Raw genomic sequence first — 22,033 nt, 5'->3', positions numbered from 1 at the left:
CTAGGTTTCTATAGAAAAATCTTTCTCTCATCAACTATTTAGTTACTCTGAATAATAATTGGTACCAAAAAGGAGTAACAAATGCCTCTCTCTTTTCCTATATCTGTCATTTTTTAGAGTAACGAGTTGTTCATCAATGGTGATAAATAGCTTTTTTTAAAAAAAAGCTTTTCTAGGCCAGTCACAGTGGCTCAGACCTGTAATCCCAGCATGTTGGAAGGCCCAGGCAGGTGGATCACCTGAGGTCAAGAGTTTAATACAAGCCTGGCCAACCTGATGAAACCTAGCCTCTACTAAAAAACACAAACATTAGCTGGGGGTGGTGGTGGGCACCTACAATCCCAACTCAGGAGGCCAAGGCAGGAGAATCATTTGAACTCAGGAGGTAACAGTTACAGTGAGCCAAGATTGTGCCACTGTACTCCAGCCTGGGTGACAAAAGTGAAACTCTGTCTCAAAAATAAATAAATAAATAAATAAATAAATAAATAAATAAATAAGCTTTTATAGAAACATTATTAAACCTGAAGAAAAGTTGAAAAAATAGTATAATGAACACTTACATGCTATTCACATTCTAGGTACACCAGTTGGTAGCACTGTCACATTTGTACATGCTCCTCCATTGGCTTTTGAGCACCTCCATGTTTTCTGGCATCACAAGATATTCCAAACTCACCTTGCACTTTACATATCTTGGAAGATTCAAGCACTTCTCCAAGGTGCCTTTGATTTTTTACAGGGATTTTTAAACCAAAATTAGTGTGTGTGTATATACATATATATATGTTCACACACACTTACATATTTACACATACACATCTACAGACATATATTCATGTATATGTATGTACACAAATAAGCATATATTCATGAATATACATTTATACTAATATCACCAATTCAAATCCACATGGCACTTGCTCTCACCTTTCCTATTCCATGTGTGTTTCTCCCTTTTCCTTTTCTAACAAATTCAATATATTTACTCGTTTGTTCTCTCCTTCACCACACATGAAGGAGTTTCAGAATTAGTATATCAATAATATTAGTAAAAACAAAACTTATCTTTATGAACTGATACTCATTCTTTTTTTTTAATGGCTACATAGTCCCCCATTTCATAAACATACTTGATTTGTTCAATCAGTAACCTATGGATGGTGATTTTGATTGTTTCTCATTTTTCACAATGAATGATCAATATCTGCAAAGAATAACCTTGTGCATATGTAGTTTTGAATGCTTGGATGTGTATCTTTAGGGTGAATTTCTAGAATTGAGGCTACTGAGTAGTTTTGGCAGACACTGCCAAATTCCCCTCCCTGAGCAGTTATTACATTTTGTATGGTCATCTGCACTGTTTATATGGCTCTGTGTACTGACAGGCTTGTCAACAGAAGGTATTGTCAGGTTTTTGAATTAGAAATACTATCTCATTGTAGTTTTATTTATATAGGTTTATATAGTTTTATTTGTATATCTAAATGTATTTATTAAGGCATAATTTAGTTTATCTATCACAAAGTACAGAAGGCTTAAGTGTTAATTTTGTTGTCTTTTGATAAATGTATGGACTTGCCCAGGTTTTCCACACCCCAATCAATATATAGAACATTTCCATCACTCCAGAAAACTCTTGTATTCTCATTTCGACTCAGTTCCACACTTCCTTTTCCCAGAGGCAACCATTAAACTATTCTATTACCATTGCTTAGTCTGCCCTGTTCTTAAATTTCATATACGTATAATAATACAGTATGTCCTATTTTGTATCTGGCTTCTTTTCTGCAACTTGTTATTTGTAAGATTTATCCCTGTTGTTACATATCTTATTGCAGTAGAATAGTCTATTGCATGAATATACAATTTTTTCTACCCATTCTTCTACTGATGAACATTTGGGTTGTTTCTAATTTTTTGGCTGTTATGAAGGCCACTGAGAACATTCTTCGTTCAATCAATTAATCATTTAATTTTATTGATGTAACTTGATTTATTCAACAATTATCTTACAGATGGTAATCTAGAATGTTTACATATTTATATTAGTGTATATATATAAAAGATAGGTGTATATGTAACTGTATAAGAAATTGCCAGTTGTCCTAAGCAGGTGTCCAATTTTATACCATCTCCAGGAGTATATGCGACTTCCAGTTATTCCACATTTTTAACATCATTTAGTCTGCTGCCTTATGCAGATTTAATATGAGTATATAATGCATTAATTCCATTTTACTGACACTTTTAAATGAAGAATAGGTCTTGATTTTTGTCAAAGGTCTATGCAATATGGGTGAAGTTAATAAAAAGTTTCTGTTTAGATCTCTTAATATGGTAGATTACATTAATGGATCTTCTAACATTGAAACACCCCTGACAATTTTAGAATACATTACATTTGGTCATAGTGGATTATTAAAAATTTTAATAGCTATTAAATTATAGTTTCTGGATTTAGAATCAATATTCATAAGTGAAATTAATCCATTTGTTTATCTTTATCAAATTTAGGTATCAATGTTATACTCAGTTTATAAAAAGAGAATGTTTTTTGTTCTGACCTCTGGAACAGTTTATACAGCATAATTACCCATTCTTTAAAAGTTTGGTACAGGTTACATAGCAAACCATCTGGACCTGGTACCTATTTATGAGGTAACTCTTTTCTCCGTTTCTTCTACGTAAATTGGTTTATTTAAGCTTATACTCTCCACTGGTATCAATTTTTTAAGTTACATTTTGTAAAAACTTTTACCCATTTCTTCTAGATTTTCAAATACATTTGTTCAGCATTTTCAATAGTCTACTTGTTTTAATTTTTTCTGTTTCAATGGTTGTTTCCCAGTTCATTTTAAGTATTGTTGGTCATTTTTTTCCTTGCTTAGGCTGGCTTGTGATTTTCTCTTTTGTTGTTTCTTTTCAGAGAATAATTTTGATTTATTAGAGCTGTTGTTTTTATTTTGTTTTCTACCCTTTTTTACTTTTATTATTTCCTTCTGAGAGTTTAAAAAATCCTAAATAGGTTTTGAATTTCAACAAATGTGTTTGCTTCACTTATTAAGACAATCATATAATTTTATTCTTTTTATTTCTGTCAATTGCATCAATTGTTTTGCCAATCACAAATCAGCTCAGAATTTCTGGAATACACCTTGTTTGTCTTTACTGTATTATTCCTTTTATATATTGCTAGACTTGATTCTTTGATGTTTATATAGGATATTTCATCTATGTTCATGAGTTAGATTGGTCTGTTGTTTTCCTTTCTTGTAAAATCTGTCAGATTTTTATATTACAGTTATCCTGGTTTTATAAGCCGAGAAGTATTTCCTTTCTTTCTCCCATGTCTTGAAGAATTTATGTACTATTAGTATATTTTCTTCCTAAGATGTTTAGAAGAATTCACCTGGAAAACCATCTGGGCTGAAGCTCTTTTTGCAGAGAGATATATAAAATAACAGATCCAATTTCCATAATAGATAAAGGACTATTAAAATTTTTCTATTTTTTATCTGTTTTAGTAACATTAAAAAAAATTTCGTTTCATCTAACTGTCAAATTTATCAGGCATATAATTTTTATTTTTATTTTGACAATTGATTTGTGATTTGCAAAACAATTTTTGTATTTTTATTGCCTGTTTATTGTTCATAAGATTTTTAGAGATGTCACCTTAATTATTGATATTAATATATTTTTTATTTTTCTTGACTAGTCTTGCTAGGAATTTATTAATTTTGTTTATTCAAAGAACTAACTTACAGTTTAAAAAAATTATGACAGATTTTTCCCTACCTTATTATTTCCACCTTTTTATTTCCTGTCATTTACTTTCTGAGATTTGCTGTCCCTTTTTTCCCAAACTTTTGAGGTAGAAGTTTTGCCATTGATTTTTCAAACTTTTTTCTTTCTTATCATTGCATATAAAGCAATACTTTTTCTTTAAAAACTGTATTAGTTGGATTTCAAGTTTGAATTTTATTGCATCTCCATTATTACAGAGTACAAAAGTATTTTTAAACATTTTCTTTATGATTTCTTCTTTGATCCATTGGTTATTTAGAAGTGATTGTCTAATTTTAAGCAGTTGTGCATTTTAAGATATCTTCTGTTATTGATTTCTAGGTTAATCCCATGGTGGTTAGAGAGCATAGTATGAATGATCTCAATCTTTGAAATTTGTTGAAATTTTAAAATCCAGCATAAACTCAATCTTGGTAAATATTATTTGTGCAGATTGAAAAAATGTTCATTTCGTTGTTATTGTGTATGATTTTATAAATATTGTTTATCTTGTTGATTGTGTTTATTGAATCCTACAGACTTTTCTGTTTTCTCCATCAGATATTAAACAAGTTGTTTAAGTCTTCCACTATGGTCACAGATTTGTCAACTTTAAAAAATTCAGCCATTTTAAACCTCATCTACTTTTAAAGCTATGTTATTTGTCACATAAATATTTAGAATGATTGTATATTACTAGTGAATTTATTCTTCTATCATTTTTAAATGTTCTTCTTTATCTGTAGAATGTTGTTAACAAGTCTTTCTGATATCAATATAGCCACATAAGCTTTCTTGTGTTAGTATTTGCATGTCATAAATTCTAGAATCTTTTTATTTTAATAAATCTTAATTTTGATAAAGACATACAAGCATTTTTATGTCTTTATATACATACTTCTTGTAATTGTTGGTTGAATGTTTGTACTCATTTGGATGACCTGAGTCTTCAATTTGAATATTTAGTCCACTTATCTTTAGTTTACAACAAAATATGTTTAGTTTTATTGTATTTTGAATTATATCTGCCACCTTACTCTGGTTTCTGTTTGAACTACAGTTGATCCTCATTATTTACAGATTCCATATTTGCAAACTCACCTACTCGCTAAAATTTATTTATAACCTAAAATCAATACTCAGAGCACTTTCGTGGTTACTCACAGACACGTAGAGTGGTGGAAAACTTAAGTCCCCTAATGCACACAATTCCAGCTGAGACAGAAAAAAGGTGTCACTCTGCCTTATTGTTTTAGCTCTCATACGATAAATAAGTGTCCCTTAAGCAGTCAGTTCAGTACCACTTTTTCGTACTTTGGTAATTTCTGTTTAAAAATGGCTCCTGGCTGGTTGCAGTGGCTTTTGCCTGTAATCCCAGCACTTTGGAAGGATGAGGCAGGCAGATCACTCAAACCTGGCTTTCAAGACCAGCCAGGGCAACATGGGGAAATACGAAAGTTACCTGGCTAAGGTGGTGCACACCTGTAGTCCCAGTTACTTGAGAGGCTAAGGTGGGAGGATCACTTGGGGCCAGGAAGTTAAGGCTGCAGTGAGCCATGATTATGCCACTGCACTCCCACCAGGTCTTGCCTGGGTAACAGAGCAAGACCCTGTCTCGAGAAAAAAAATAAAAAGGCTCCCAAGTGTAGTACTGAAGTGCTATCTAGTGTCCATAAGTGCAAGAAGCGGCTAAATTTGTGGCTTCATGAGATGACTATTGATTTCTAAAAGCATAGTGGACAGCACTGTTTTGAGGTTGAAAGCGAAAGAATGGCATACATTGTCCAAGGTCAAGCAAATGTTAAACACTTTGCAGCTAGTACTGGTTTCTGTATTTCAAAAGGTGATACAGCATGCAAAGTATTAAACTTGCAGGTAAATGAGGCAGCTTCTGCAGATTAGGAGGCTGCAGAAGAATTTTTAAAATACCTGTTAATGCAAAATTTTTAAAATTCTGCATTATGTAGGGAAAAGGTTATATGGAAGAGCAGATTTTCTTTTTTTTTTTTAGTGAAAAATCTCTAATTCTTTATTTGAAACAATGCAATAAAAAAATAAAAACGCTCAGACTCTAGAATATAAAAGCAAAAAACTTGCAAAATTTGCAATAGAGAAAGAATAACAAACCAGCAAATACTGTATACTCAGTCTCAGCAGAAAGGGAATAATTGCAATGTAAAACTCTTGAGTATTCCTAATTCTACCTATCAAATAATTTTTTTTTTCATGTGATTATGACAAATAATCCAGGGATGCTGACCAACAGCCTGCAATGAACAGCTCCCCCCACAGCACAGAAACTATGTAGCAAAAATGTTAACACTGGGGAGTTTGAGAAGCTGTTCTGTCCGGAATATGTCCAGTCTCAATGCATATATAATTCAACTGGGGAATCTCATTCAAATGTAGATTCTGATATGGGACTTTTAGGATGGGTTCAGACACTGTATTTTGTAACTGTGTCCCTGTGGATATTGATGCTACTTGACCTGTTGTGTGGTCCACTCTTTGAAGATCAAGACTGTGGTCTTGTATGAGTCACATAGAAATACTTTGAGGACTTCTCCAGAAAGAATCCTATGACATTTCATATTCAAAAATATATTTTGAGTATTTTTAAATGTCTACCTCCTCTTTTCTATTAACAAAATATTATATGTTTATTCAACTTGATTCCTTTACTCTTTCATGTTCATTATTTAATCTTAGTCTACGATTAAGGATATAAAATGTCATACAAGTTTTATGCTGAATGTTCTTCAATAATTCTTTTTTTTTTTAAACAGAGTTTCTCTCTTGTCATCAAGGCTGGAGTGCAATAGGGCAATCTCAGCTCACTGCAACCTTTGCCTCCCAGGTTCAAGTGATTCTCCTGCCTCAGCCTCCTGAGTAGCTGGGATTACTGATGCCCAGCACCACACCCAGCTAACTTTTGTATTGTTAGTAGAGACAGGGTTTCACCATGTTGGTCAGGCTGGTCTCGAACTCCTGACCTCAAATGATCCATTTGCCTCGACCTCCTAAAGTGCTGGGATTACAGGCGTGAGTCACTGTGCCCAGTCTCTTCTTTGTTGGATGCTTTACTTATATTCCATTCTGAGGGAGTCCACGGTTCTGGAAAACCGCCTGAACTTAAATCAGGCTAACACATCCCCATACTACAAACATGACACTCAGTGAAATTAACCCTGGGTATTTCAACTCTGACTGTGGAAATATGCCTTTTAATTGTCTATGCAATATTCATTATTTCCCTTATTCTTACAATAGGATCCTGAATTTTCTATGGGATCCAATATATCCAGCTGAGAGACATTTCTGAGCCTCCCTTGTAGCCAGGATGGGTCATGGGACACATTTTTGGCCAACAAGACATAACTGAAAATCTACTTGGTATTTTGGGGGAATGTTCTGCTTTCTCTAAATTGGTACATCCTCTTGCTGATTGTCAGTTCTCCTTTCCTACATTTCTTCTTCTTGTTTTTGTCTTTATCTTCTTCCTCTTTCTCCTTCTTCTCCTTCTCCTTTTCCTTTTGCATCTTCCCTGGAAAGCAGAGCTAGAGATGGAGCAGACACATTTCAGTCTGGAGTTGCCATGGGAGGAAAGTAATTTGTTAGTGATGGCAGAGCAGAAAGAAAAAGACTAGGAGCTATCCCTGACATGTTTACCTTTGGTCTTCTTGCCTCTGGGCTTCTGATTTTGTGAAACATATTACCTTTTTATTAGTTTAGTCTTTGTCATGGGGTTTATATTACACACAGTCAAACACAACTAACTGAGTCTACTTAATTTCTACACTTGACTGAATCCTCACTCACTTCTTTAGCTTCCTTTCTCAATGACATCTCGTCGTTTGCGTCTTGAACTTCAGGACAGACTTATCTAGTTCTGTTTTTGACCCTTGGTACTCTTTTGAGCTTGATTCACATTCACTGTCTTATGCTTCTCCCTTCCATTTACCTCTGCTATGTGCCAGTTTTCTTAAGTGGACTACTTTCTCTCCTTTGTATGAGCGCACCTGGATTTCTGAGTGCTGGTGTTTCACTATGTATGTTCTGAGATGTTCTCAAGGTTTTGACTTTGGTTTCCTGAAAACACACACACACCCTGCCCCTGCCCCATGCATGCATGCATACGGAGGTAGATATTCAGTTTCCAGATCAAATTTTAGTTATAAATAGGACATTTTAGGCCACTTGTGGTTAATTCGTGTAGGGGTGGTAAAGGCAGCACATTGCACAAAAGAAAACATAGTGAACATCTGAAAGTTATCTTGAACTCCTTCAGTGAGAACTGTGAAAAGTATTGTATTTTGATCTTACCAGTTGAATACTTTAATGATCAACATAGCCATCTTTAACATAAAAAAGTAAGAAAATGAGCAAACAAAAACCCTCCTGTGAGAATATACTTGTGTGGCCTGTGAGCCTCCCTCACTGAGATATTTTGGAGGAAGATATGATGGTTTCGGTTCTGGAGAAGCTGACAGACATAATTTTGATACTTACATTGGCCACTTCTGCCCTGAGCTGCCCTGTGACAACCATTTTAGGATGAATACTTCAGGCTGCTATTTTTACTGAAATCTCATTATAAGGCAAAATACAGTTATAATCAAAGACTTCTTTAAGAAATAATGGTTACTGGACAATTTTAACTTTATATTTTCACATGAGAAACTTAGTTCCAGAAAGCATATTTGACCTGCTCAAAATCCTACAGCTAGCAGTAGCCTTAGTTAGACAATTGTGGTCTTAAGATATCTATCCATTTCAGGAAAAGCTCATCACTAGGTAAACAAGTGAGAGTGATTATTACAGGTATTAGTTCAAATTCACTACTGCTGATCAAAGTATACAAGTAATTTGCAAATGATAGAATCTTACTGGTGGGTATGTCAACCCTATGGGAGCACTATAGAGATAGAAAAAGAGAGTTGGCAATGCTGAACACAGCAAAGAAATGTCTCAGGCTTGGCAATCACCACCAGACTGTCCCAAGATATTGGCCATTGCAGGATAAAGATAACAGGGTAAAAGGCATGATGGGAAAACTCAAATGCCTGTAGGTTCAGTGTGCAAGTAAAGTGAGCCAGAGGTAAGTTCCTTGATGTCTGCCTGCATTATGTAGGTGGGGTGTGTGAGCATGTGTGGGTGTGTGCTGGGGCACTTCATGAGCTGGGAACACTTGATCCTTTAGTAAGAGGCAGCTGCTACTTAGCTACAGGATAGACTTGACTTTTGGGTCTAATATTGCTTGATGACCTACTTTTTCAAGAGATGCTAAAAATCAATAGTTTTATATGAAAGACCCTGGTTTTTCAATGTTGGCTCAAAGTGTTAAAAGTTCTGTGCAGCCATTTGAAGCATGAAGTCATCATGTCTGTGCACCAGATTTGACTTGTGGACTTCAGCTTAGCAAGCAGGGGTGTGTGGAAGGAGTGAGGCATGAAAAAGGGGGGAAATAAAAACAAAACAGACAATGATAAAGAAACTTGAAAATTTTATTTGATTGTGTCTTGCTTGGATACATTGAAAGCTGATTATTTTTAAGACAAAGGTTTCAAGAAGAAAGTTATCTTTCCAGTTTCACCAATGTGGCTATCAGTTCTTCTCTTTTCCTATTATTATAATTCAGATACGTCATGATTGGAATAATTTACATTTACAAATTATATCATAGAAAAATAGTTTCATTGCTAAAGGTAAACAGGTTGGGGTACTTTATCCAAAATAAGAAGAAAACAGAATCTAGCACTTTTACATTTTAAAGCTGATATTTTAGCAATATTTTGACAAAAGCTTATTCCATTTATAATTTTTGGCTATGCAACACTGAAAGAAAATTTATTTATTGGCATGCTAAGCAATATGGCCTCAGAATACACCTCTTAAATTTACAGGACTTAATATTTCAAACATCCCAAGTGGCTAGCAGGTGATGTTGTGAAGATGATCTTGAATAGTTTATTTCCTAGAGATTAAAAAAAGAAAATTATTTAACATAACTATAATAAGATGATATAGTTAACATCCAGAAAATATTTCAATGAATTGTTTTGATAAAAGTTGCTTACTAATTCCTTTGTCTATAAATCCCTCTGTCCTATGGACTCTTAAAGTATTTTAATTTAAAGATTATTTATCCTAAAATCTGCCCATCAAAGCAATTAAAGATTTATGAATAATTATTTTACAAAATCAAAATCCATCAAGATAAGTATTTCTGGTTTCCAGTTTTTACTACTCCTCTTATAAAGTATGTAATATTGCATATACCTCATTTTACCTTTGTGCTAAAATTTCAGCATACATAGCAATTTTTAATGTGACAATATGTGCATGATGTAACATTTCCAATGTTTCATTTCTATCTGTGTTTCTAGCTTCTTGATTCTAATAGACAGTAAATGTTCCTGGAATAAATGAATAAATGGATAAAAACTATAATGATACAAAACAAACATAATGATGTCCTCTTACAGGACTTAAACATGCATAATTATTTCTCATATAGTGAGATATTACAGACTTTTCCCCTACGTGGAGGACAATTTGTAGCAGTATGACAGTCAGTATTTGTGAAGTCAGTATTTGTGAAAGCTTGATGGTTTTCAGAATTAACTAAAAAGCAGTCACCTGTCAGTGATTTTGGTCTGAATCAACCAGTTTATAAAGTCCCTGGCAGCAAGATTATCAAGGATCGTGTTCATCTCATCAGAGAAAGAACCATCAGCATGTCTGCGGCCAAGTTCTTCAACAATAGCGACCTCCTCTGGGAAACTAAGAAAATAAGGGTTAAAATTGGCATTTGATTAGACATTTAAAATAAATGATCACAGATTTTCCATCATGGATAACATTCACAAGTGTCTTGAGGAAACAGTAAACAATTAGGTTTATAGAGGGAATATTATGAAACACCTGATGAAAACCCACGTGAACCAGTGACTGCCTGAAAGAGAAAGTAGCAGAGCTAAGATCTAATACCAAACCTGCATAATTTCATGCCCTTTTCAATCTTCTAGGTTGTTTCAAAGATTTAGTATATTGACAATACAAAAACTATTATTGAGATTATTAATTTGTCTATAATTTAACAGAATATATCATATCCTACAAAACCAGAGATTGTTGGAACAGCCTTGCAAAATGCAATAAGGAGTTAAAGCTTCGTCGGTTTTAGATTTTCTTTCACTGATTTACCATTGTAGAATTTTTCATATTCCTTTAAAACACTACAAAATGTCATCAAAAGTAAGAAACTATTTTACCATTAGTTTTACAAGTTTGATTGTTAATGTTTTAAAAAACAACTATTATGCTAGTTCTCTTTCATCTTGAGATCTCTTTAAGTTTTGGTAAGCTTGTTTTAAATCAAATTTAAAAATCAGAGTCGAACATAAATTCTCTGTCTCTCATATTTCAAATTCCAATAAAATAAATCAGGAGGAAAGGAGAAGGTTTGGGGGTCTGTTTGATTCTGTTAAGATCCAAGCAAGCAATTAATGGTCTTGGATGCGTTTTCAACTTTGATAATTTAATAAATTTCTATCTGACAGCCCCATACAGAATTAGATATGTAGTTAAATATGTGGATGCCTTTACCTAGCTGTACTTTGAGTATTATTTTATCAGTGTCTTATGTTTGGTCACTTTCAGTCTTCATCACATTTTTATCTGAATATTTATCAACACATAAATATATGTTGATCACACATGTAAATATTTAAAGTTAAGCTTGAAATATTACATGTTTTCTTGAAATATTTGAAGTTTTCAGCACTGTTCCTTAGTAAACAGTCCTAGTTTAAACTTGTTTCAGTGTAGTTATTAAAAACACCCTGTTTACTCTCAGAGGTGGCCTGGTTTGGCTAAATATTTAATACCTCATTGTAATGCAACTATAAGAGGGATAAAAATGTAACCTGCTTGGCTCTATTATTAATACTACCCAAAACAAAACAGACTTGACTTTTGTATAATGTTTCTCATCAATAGGAGTTATTTCCTTACTTTGCAAGACTATACTAATTGCTTCTATAATTCAACTCCATATATAGATAACTGTAGTCTTAAATTTTCTGCATCAAGGCAAAAAATGTCAAATAAGAATGTACAGACTTACTCTCGCCTTCCTCGGCCTTTCACCAGCCAAGCAATGAATTCCTTGGCAGCTTGGCCTTCCAAATAAGAACTTACATCACTGGTAAAGGTCCCTTCAGCATGTCTCTCAAATTCATCATGACGTTTGGCAATGTTATTCCTGAAAGAAATGTGAAAGTTAAATTGAAGATCTGTCTCTTTGGCAATATGGTTCTCACCTATAAGCAGTGGCAACTTTGGGTTCAGGATTCTATGTAGAAGGGGTTAGGGAGTTTAGGAGATGAAGTTTGCTAGGGGATTTGTCGTGAAGCTACGTTAATGTTCTGGATTGAAGACTGGTGGAAGAGGGCAAATTACAATCAGTGGGCTAAAGCTCCCCATCCCTTCCCAGCATACCCATCTGCAATCCCCGGTTTATGCATACCATTGGTTATTAAAACTGCCTTACCTTTGACTTTAGTCTCAATGGATACAGGCTATGCATTGTGCTATGCGACTTGCAAGCAAGGCAGCTGTTTGTTATTAGTAAATATGGGGTCAGCATCAGTTAACTGATTTGAGGGAAAGCAAAGGACCATCTTGAATTGTCACCAAAAAAGGACCACATGATAATGGATTAAAGAAAATATGTGATCTGCTAGAAACAAGGAAAGCAAAGAAGATGACCCCATATCAACATCACGGGTGTGCAGAGCGCCTTGGAGGTGAGCCGTCAGCTGCTGTCAGTGTCCCTGGCACATATTACCCCATATCGCTTCATCTTAAATGTATAGCCAACACTGCCTGAGTGTGAGAATTGCTTTACATCAATTTACCAAGTTGTGGCATTCCCATTCTAGAAAATGAGGACCATTGTTTTCATTTTTATAAATTTGTGATTTCTCACTTTTCACTATAGTCCTTAACAGGGACCTCTCCCGTTGTCTGCTTTGACCATGATTGCCATCTTCCTGTGCTTATACCCTTTACTTTAGGAACCTTTGGTTAGCAACTCTATTTCTCCTATTCCTCCTGCTTGCTCCTTCTCTCTCTCTCTGTCTCTCTCTTTTCCTCCCCCCCCCCATTTCTTACTCTCACTCTCTCTCTTCTCCATTCTATCCAGACAAATCTATGTCCTTTTCCTGATTTTTAGATATCTTCAGCTACTTTCTATGCATAACTCCCTTCCCCTTGTGGGCCACCCTCCAAAAAAATTGTGAAATTCCACCATCTCTGTGAAACCCTTGCGGTTAATTTCCTCCAGTAGCCTAGATGCAGCAAAAAACCCAACACTCGTCAAAGAAAATCCAACATTAAAATGTATGCCTCACGATAGGCTTGTGTTCTTATTTGCTGCCTTCTCTCTCTATGCTGTGCAGCTAGGCTGTAATTTTAAATGCATGTCTTGGATTTTATTCTACAAGAAAAGGAATGCATCTGTTTCCATTCCTTACCCTTGGCTAGGGGATAATTTTAATGTTGGGTTTGAACCCCATAAGAGAATGTTATATTTGCTCCATCTTTTGGTAAAAATTAGATTGGTAACCTCGTAGGTCCACAAAAGTAAATTTTCACTTTAAGGGAAATGAGTAAGCAAGTAAATATTGCTAGGACTACCACTGGAAAATAATTTAAAGTCTATGTCACACTGGAGATTGAGTACGTGGTTTAGAGGGGTGCGGGTCAAGACATTCAGAGGCATAATACAAGGGAGAGCATCCCCAACCCTGAAAATCTTCAAAATTATAAGAGCTTATGGGCACTATCTGATGAACATAAGAACTTAATACTGTCAAGAGAAATTTTAGACCTACTTAATACATTTATGTGCAAGTTTTGAACCAGGTTTAGACTCCTACCTGTTCCTCTTGGTATTCATCAGCCACTGCACAAAATCTTGGGCACGCCTGGAGTCCAGATACTTGCTGTAGTCACTGGTGAATGTGCCCTGTGAGTGGCGCTTGTCCTCATTCATCTGATCAGGATCACTGAGCGGGTCTGTCTGGGAAGCTGAGAATGATCTGTGAAGAACAGTCATGGGTACAACATAAATCTCTCTTCAAGAGTAGACTCACTTGAGAAGCATCTTCACTACAAAATACAAGACCATATAAAACAATAAGGCCCAGCTACTTGGGAGGCTGAGGCAGGAAAATTGCTTGAACCCAGGAGGCGAAGATTGCAGTAAGCCGAGATCGCGCCACTGCACTACAGCTTGGGCGACAGTGCAGCAGGACTCTGTCTCAAAACAACAACAACAACAACAACAACAACAACAACAACAACAACAAAACAAAACAATAAGGCAGGCATCCAGAGTATTTCAGTAGGTTGTTTAGACAGATCTTCCTTTGCTTGTCATGAGAATCCCATCGTTTTAGTATAGTTGCATACACTATTATTCTGGATTCTACTAACAGGTTACTCAACTAGCTTCTTTCTTTCTGAAATAGGATTAAATAAATCTTTTTCTACTAATTAATCTACTCATGATTATGCTAATAGTGACAAAAGAGAGTAGTGACTTGAATATTTTAGAAGAGTGAAGAATCCCAAATCATTTCTTTCGGCAGCAGATTTGTGTTCCCAATTTTGTTTTGCCTATATTAATATGAAAACAGCACAATTATCCAGTTATATGGTGGCTAATAGTGGAAGGAAGACAATTAAAAGTTCAAAGAAAGGCAAGAAAAAGGACACTTGCTAATTTGAAACTGTATTATGAATAATCCATATGCCAGCAATCAACAGTTGGTTGGCATGGTAAATACATGGGAAAATAGTCAATGTAATTAATACTTAGAAATGAGATACTATTTTTACCTATGAAATTAGCAAACATTGAATACTGAGGAGGATATTATGATTCTGGACTGCTGATGAAAATGTGCATGTGTATGAACTTTCTGGAAAGCAAGTTGGCAAGATATTATAAAAGGTTTAAACTCATTCAGACCCTTGACACAATATTTCTACAACTAGAAACCTATGTGCAAAAAATAGTAAGAAATGTAGGGAAAATGTGTATATAAAATGTTGTTTGCAACATTCTTTGTGGAAGAAATGTGAAGACCTCTTAAGCGTCCAGAATAAATAGTTAAATAAATATATTGTATGTTTATGAGATGAAATAGTATGCAGCTATTAAATACCATATGTTTAACATATTTTTAAATAATATAATAAAATTGTATCATAAAACAATGTTAATATATTAAGAATGATACAAAGCTGTATAATGAGCTGAGAGACATTCATGTACAGTTTACATAAAACACAGGAAAGTAATATACCAGATTTGTTTACTTTGACTAGCTTTCTTTGGACAGTGGAATTTTGAGTTCTTAATATTTTTTGCATATGTTTTATAATTTCTGTCAGGAACATGTATGGCTTTTACATTTAGCAAGAAATAGTGTTATTTTTATAAGGAAGAAAAAAGAGAAAATGGTTCATGTGAATAATTGAAATAATCTATTATGCAGTGTGTGAGTAATGAATTGATAGATAGGATCATCTGAAGATTTCAAAGAGCCATAATTTCCCATGTAACATGTTTTTCAACATTTCTCACCCCTTTGGTTATGAAAAACACATACTCTGATCTACACTCCAACAAAGTCTGCTTTTATCACAAGGATACTTTAAACATTTGATCATTGTGCAGAATATTTACTGAGACCCTATTCACTAATCATAGTTTTCACAGGCTTTATTCTAACCATATCACTATGTTAGTTCAAGACTATGGATTTAATACCTGGATTTCTCCTCTGTGTCTTGAAGGGAACGTTGCCAGCTGCCTTGTACCAGCATTACAAACAATCCAGCCACGAAGTAAATGCTTTTCATTTCTGCTGTCTGTCAGAACACAGAGTGGGGGTAGGGTGAGGGGGACAAGCAAGCATTTTTTAAACATGTCAGTCTAAATTAGTTAGATTTGATTAGATAGATATCATAAGTAGAAAGAAAAAGCCAGTGTTATGAGTTTTATTCTGATTATATTTCCAGCTTAATTTTAAAGAGTGGATTATATTTTTCTCCCTAGATTTTTTTGGAGGCAAAAAAAAGGATACAAAAGATGTGTTCCACCATTAAGCTTTTTCATTAATGTAGGGACACTTCTGTTTAATAATTAGAAGGCTCATTTCCAGACTGGAAATTAAAATGTCCACAATCAACATTTAAAATACCCACTGTAGATGATACGCTACATATGGTTAGCCTGAATGGCACCTTATCCATCATGCCACCCCCCTCACTATCAGTCTGGCTTTCAATTAATAGTCCTTCACTTCCAAGCATTTACATTATACTGCATTTCAACCATCTTAAAGCAGCCTCAGGCTACAACTTGGCATACCAGCTGTCGGTTCAGATGTATTATTCATTTATATTTTAAATAGTGTAACTTGGTCTAGACTTTGTAATTATAAAGCGGCCAACAGATTTGAGGTATTTTAGGGTGCTTTGACCTGTTCTAAATTAAAGGGAAAAAAATCATTTTAAAGACAAGCAATTTGCAACAAGAACTAATGCTTCTGGCAACCTGAACAATCACAACTAAAAAACTAAGAGATTACTATCTAAAAGAAAATGAGAGCTTTCTTCTAAAGTCATAGAAGTCCCCAGGTTGTTTTCTAATTGGACTTAGATGAGGACATGTAATTCACTGCTGGTGAGACTGTAGACTTGGTTATAGGATACACCTGATGGCTTATCCTTGCGTCACAAGCAGATGCCTTGAGAAGCCATAGTAAGTTAAGGACATGACGATGCAGTGTGGATGGGGACTGGGACCAACATGTATGTGGGACGAAATGTCCCCACAGAGCAAGCTCTTCTATTTTCTGAATGGGAGCCTCAAGTCCAGTATTTGTTATGGATCTCTGCTACTTTGAAACCCAATAGTGTTTCTTTTGAGAAGTGGGCATTTCAATCCAGGTTTGATTATGTTTATCCATAAATAATTTGAATGAGTATTTTTAGCACATGACATTTGGTTTGGAATAAGAATTTTACAAATACCATCATTTTAAACTATCAATCTTTTCCTTAACATCTTAGCTGTGTTTACTATCTATCTCTGGCACCAAAACATAGAGACTGGAATACCTGCAGCAGTAACATCTTTCTTTGAAATATTAAGGGTTTTTGTAGACTGAATGGACATTTAGACAAAGGAACATAATAGGAATTATATATTTACCCTTTTTCATTCATCAGCTTTAAATTACCAATTTGACATTTTGCTATGCTTCAGTTTAACCAGTTGGCAGATTTTGGAAACCTTGCCATGTATTTGGGTAGTGTTTTCTGATTATAACTCTCAATTGTTATATCCATGCTTTCAGGAATAGTTAAATATTAAGTAAGCACTTCTTTTTAAAATTATATCACTGTTGGAAAATTCTTGTAAAAGACTGAGAGCTGTCAATTTACTCTTAAATATCTCATTTCACCCAAAGTCCTAAGCATTTTGTAGTATCTCCTATTATGTTCCATTAAGGCAGACTTAGAGCAGGAGTTATTCTGTCACTTCAGGAGCTGATGGAAGAAAGAACAGCCATAAACAACATAAATAAGTGAGAGTTTTGAATCTAATAATATTACCAACAATAAACGACTTCTTCTGAAGAAAGAACTGACTTTAAAAATCTCACTTATTTGTTTTTGAAAGTCTACCAAATTTTGGAAAAAAAAAAAAAAGAATAGAGTTAATTAAATGTTTGAATACAATGGCTGAGAAAGTAAATATTTATGATATTTTAGTATCAAAATCCTGTTCAATAAGAAAATAATTTCCACTTAATTTTCCCCCATTAGGTTTAAAGAGAGGCTGCAGTTTTGTAAGAACTACAAATTTCCACTTAAATTTAAAGAAAAGTATGGTAACAATAATAAGTAGGAAGTCTTACAGAAAGATTAATCTTAGATCTAAAAAAGAAGACATATATTATATCCCCAAATACATTGGCATTGTAGTCCACATAAATACTTTTTTAAACTGGTTAGCTCATTTTATCTAATAGGTATTCAGTATGTATGGAAAAATATACCACTTAATCATTTACTCCATCGAAGATCTTTGTAAATTTGTTTTTTTGTCTTTGGGAGCTTAATCTAAAAAGACAAACTAAAATTTTATTCCAGAGAGTAGCTACTTTAGATTTTATTACTATTTATCCTTAATACACAGTAAATAGTTATTAATCTATGCTTCACTCAGATCCATCCAAAGAAAACCCCAAAATAGATGATACTTGTTCTCCGCACCCAGTATGCTATGTTTTATTTATGAAGAGTTGCTTTCACGGACTTTGATTTTTTGATAGATGTCTGAAATTTGAATATTTGAAAGATGATATTGATTTTACTCTTTTGGAAAACCAGAGATTTTAATTGGTAAAGAGAAATTTCTGTTATAGCCTCCCTAATGGACACATTTCTGCTTACTTTAATAGGCGCCTTCTGTTCAAAGTAGTATACACATCTATCAAATCCAAGAAAAATATTTATTCTTCAAAATGTTACCAATTATTTTAAAATACAATTCTCATAACAGTTAAGTCTTAAAACAAGTGCATTGATTTGAATCTTTGTTTTTCTATTTTATATTTTTGCATGGAATTATTTTCCAACTCGCTTTGTGGCTTTGCTATATTAAAGTACATGTAAATTCATTTGATATAACTTTTTCATCTCAGTTCCTCTCTGTGTACTATTAGTAATAAAATCTAAGATGAAAGAACAACATTTTAATTTATAATACTTTGATCCCTTAAAAATACTTAACTGTCCCCAAAACCGGCTTTACATCTTATAATCATCTTACCTTCCAGTAGTGTGCTGTGGAACAGAAGAGGTGAAGAGAGAGCAAGCCCTCTTTGGGAACTTTTGATGTGCTCTGTGTCCTGAGCTCTGCACTTCTGCATCAAGGCACACTGCTTTTATATACTCTCCAGCTCTGTTTAGCCTCACAGATATTACGCTGACAATATAAATTTCTCATCTGTAAATAATGAGTTTTTGTTACAAATGATTTCCCTCGCCCACTCACTTTACTCATCTGGATTCTACGCTTGTATTGGGTGAGAGACCTCAGAGACCTGGAAACATTTTAGATATTCTTGTGTCTTTTTTTTTTTTTTTCTTTTGGTTGGGAATGAAAAGAGCAGTTTGGAAATTTCACCTTCCACTTTCAGTCACGCATGAAAATCACTTAAGTTCTCTAAAGTGAATTTTGATGTTGAAGACAAAAGATCTTGAAATTACATAGCCCATGGCCAGCCTCAGTTTGTGCATGATCTCATTTGATGTTCTTACAAGTCTTCTGGTTTACTACCTAGCCATGATGAATTTACCTGAATATAGCAATAACTTTAGTCATTCATCTATCTAAATGAAGATCATTCATTCAACAGATACTTATTAAAAACAATCTCTTCCTCACTACATGGAATTTATTTATGTTATGTTTGTGGGAAATTTAAGGATGTTGATTAAGCTCCAATGTATCCTGTTTTAATAAATTGAATTAAGGTGAAAGGATGAAGCGAAACGAAGATTGAATATCCAAGATAGCTGATGTTAATAGGAAATAATCTGGTATTTTTTTCCTTCTGACGTATATTTAAAATCTGATTTTACTGATAAGAGAGTGGGATACTGTTACAAAAGAATGATAAATGAAGAAAACTGTTGCGATGAGATGCATGTTGTCATGTTCCCTGAGTTTTATGACTGGCCACATAGACCTTTAATGACCTATAAGATCCAGCAGAAATTATTCCGGTCACCGCAGAGAAATAGAAAAATGGTAAATAATCTGGACAGACAGCATAAGAAGCAGTGTCAGCATAATTTGATTTTAGTTTTGCTGCTGTTGATCATCTGTGTGACCTTGGTCAAGTCACACACTCTCTTTGTGCTTCTGCCTTCTTATTTGTAAAGAGAGGGATTGGTAAAAGTCTCTTCTAAAATAGAAATTTTATTCCATATTGCAAACTCATCACAACATTTCCTAATTAGATTCTAATATTCTAATATAACAAACCACGTGACGTAACTGATGACTTGTATGGAGGTAAATCATTGAGGCACCTGGAGAAATATTCCAAATGAACTTAACTGTTCAATTTGCACATGAGACCAACGTTTGAATGTAGAGCTACTTAGAGATCAGTTCCAAACCAGACTAGGACATCTCACTGAGGCATTTTTGTGTTGGTAATTATTGATGCTAGAAAGCCTTGCTAGAAAAAAAGTGTGGTCCAAGGACCAGCACCATCTTGGAGCTTGCTAGAAATGCTGAACCTCATGCCCATCGGAATCTGTATTTTAACAAAATCCTCAGGAAATCTGTCTTCATATTAAAGTTTGAGAAGCACAGCTGCATAAAATATCCATCTCACTGTACCTCTTCATTGTTACTGCTGGTGTCTTAATCTGAGGCCTGCTTCTTGGCACTACCAGCAGAGGGGGTGAAAGAGCAGAGAAAGGTGTCACACCTCAGGTCAGAGATTAACATTTAGAAATACTATAATATCTTGAAAGAGTGGATTGATTTAATATATGATTACATTGCCTTTCTGGCTATAGTCTTCATGGGACTATTAGCTGTATTTTTTAACTGTTTTGGCAGATTCCGTTCAATTTTTCCCGTTATTTGAGTAGATGTTTCTGTCTGTCTGTCTCTGTGTCTCTGTCTCTCTTTTTCCTTTTTAAACTCTTCTTGTTTGTGAAGCAGCCCTAAGAAAGGAGATCTGCAGATGATGTATATAAAGCCATCAACATAGCACTGGCCTCTCAGTAATTATCCTCTCCAAATATTTAACTACCAAACATTTTTCTTCCCCTCCACTCAACCTGCTTCCGTTATTCTAGAAGTGACATCCCAAGTTGTTTCAGAAAATTTCCTGTGACTTTACTTCCAGCCCACTGACACTAATACCTAGGTTCCCTAGTACCATAAGGATAAGTATCCTGAAGTTGTATAAGCAATAAGAAGCCCATTGAACCATGCACTGTTCTCCTTTCTAGGAGGGGCAAGTCGGGCTTCTTCATGGACACCGAATTGTCAGAAATTAAGACAAAAGTCAAGTGCAATTTGGACTTGCAGATCTTCTTCCAATGACTGTTCCAGCCTGAGCCTCTACTTGGCCTGTTCCTATCAATACAATTATTCAGTGATTTACACGTGCGGCAAGGAGAGGGGTAGCCCTATATTTATATGATTAGTGTCATATATGATTTCTTTATGATGTTTACTACTAAGGACAATTTCCACAGATTTACAGTCTGTGTAGTTGCATGAGGCTGCATGCTTGCCTTAATGCTTTTACCATCTTGAAATTCTTAATAATTTACACAAAATCATGTCTTGTGGGTTTATTACATGTTTATTTTCTGTGCTGCTCAGAATACTTAGGTAGGAATATTTGAGAATGGCAAAGATCCAGGTTCACAGTGTGCTGTGGTAGGAAGTCTATGGGCAGGGAGAACTCTCAGGCATTGCTGGTGGGAGTACAAAATATTAACTACTTTGAAAAGAAATTTGGTAATTTTTTATCAATGTGACAAATACCTACCGTTTTTGGCCCAATAAGGCTAAAGCACTATTCTGAACATTTATCCCACATATATTGCTATGTAGCTAGTACTGTTATATTGCATATAATAGTAACAGGTTGGAATGAATCCAAGGGGCCAGCAATAGAGCACTGTTTATGAAAAAAAAAAAGGAAGCTCTCAATTTACGGATATGGAAAGACTCCAAGATATGTTGTTAGTTGAAAACAGGAAAGTCCAGAATGGGTATGTAGTAGGCTACCTTTTGTTTTAGAAGGGAGAGGGCAGAAATACATGTATATTTTTCATAATTGCGTGAAAACATTCGAATAGACAAAAAAAACTGATGAAAGTGATTACCTGTAGGGTGTAATGTAAATTAGTGGGGTGCATGTGGACAGGGACAGGATGCAAATAATACTTCTTTATATATACCTGCTATATGGTTTGGATTGTTTGACCATTTGATTGAATTACCCATTCAAAACAAACAAAAAAGTGTAATTTAAAAATGAATGACAGTACAACTACTTTGGAAAAAGGTAAAACTTTAGAGCTAAAAGTATCATTACTCTTTGATCTAGCAATC

General features: G+C 34.5%; 1 protein-coding gene across 1 annotated transcript; it reads right to left on the bottom strand.

Annotated features, from left to right (window-relative positions):
* Positions 1-9,279: 9,279 nt before the first annotated feature.
* On the bottom strand, positions 9,280-18,798 carry GCG (glucagon). The gene is made up of 6 exons (XM_010329628.3): positions 18,710-18,798; positions 15,635-15,735; positions 13,734-13,895; positions 11,918-12,055; positions 10,429-10,572; positions 9,280-9,763 (listed from the first exon to the last, which is right to left on the bottom strand). The coding sequence occupies exons 2-6, from the start codon at positions 15,724-15,726 to the stop codon at positions 9,757-9,759; spliced, it is 543 nt and encodes a 180-aa protein (XP_010327930.1). The 5' UTR covers positions 15,727-15,735; positions 18,710-18,798; the 3' UTR covers positions 9,280-9,756.
* Between the last annotated feature and the right edge of the window lie 3,235 nt (positions 18,799-22,033).

The sequence above is a fragment of the Saimiri boliviensis genome, chromosome 5 (genome assembly GCF_048565385.1).
Source record: "Saimiri boliviensis isolate mSaiBol1 chromosome 5, mSaiBol1.pri, whole genome shotgun sequence".
Lineage (NCBI taxonomy): Eukaryota > Metazoa > Chordata > Mammalia > Primates > Cebidae > Saimiri > Saimiri boliviensis.
This window is presented reverse-complemented; position numbering and strand designations above follow the sequence as displayed.

Excerpts from the sequence above, each read along its gene's own strand:
- GCG (XM_010329628.3), bottom strand. The coding sequence starts at position 15,726 with ATGAAAAGCATTTACTTCGTGGCTGGATTGTTTGTAATGCTGGTACAA. Across the intron at positions 13,896-15,634 it reads GACACAGAGGAGAAATCCAG|ATCATTCTCAGCTTCCCAGA; the intron begins GTATTAAATCCA and ends TGTTCTTCACAG. Across the intron at positions 12,056-13,733 it reads ATGAATACCAAGAGGAACAG|GAATAACATTGCCAAACGTC; the intron begins GTAGGAGTCTAA and ends CATTTCTTTCAG.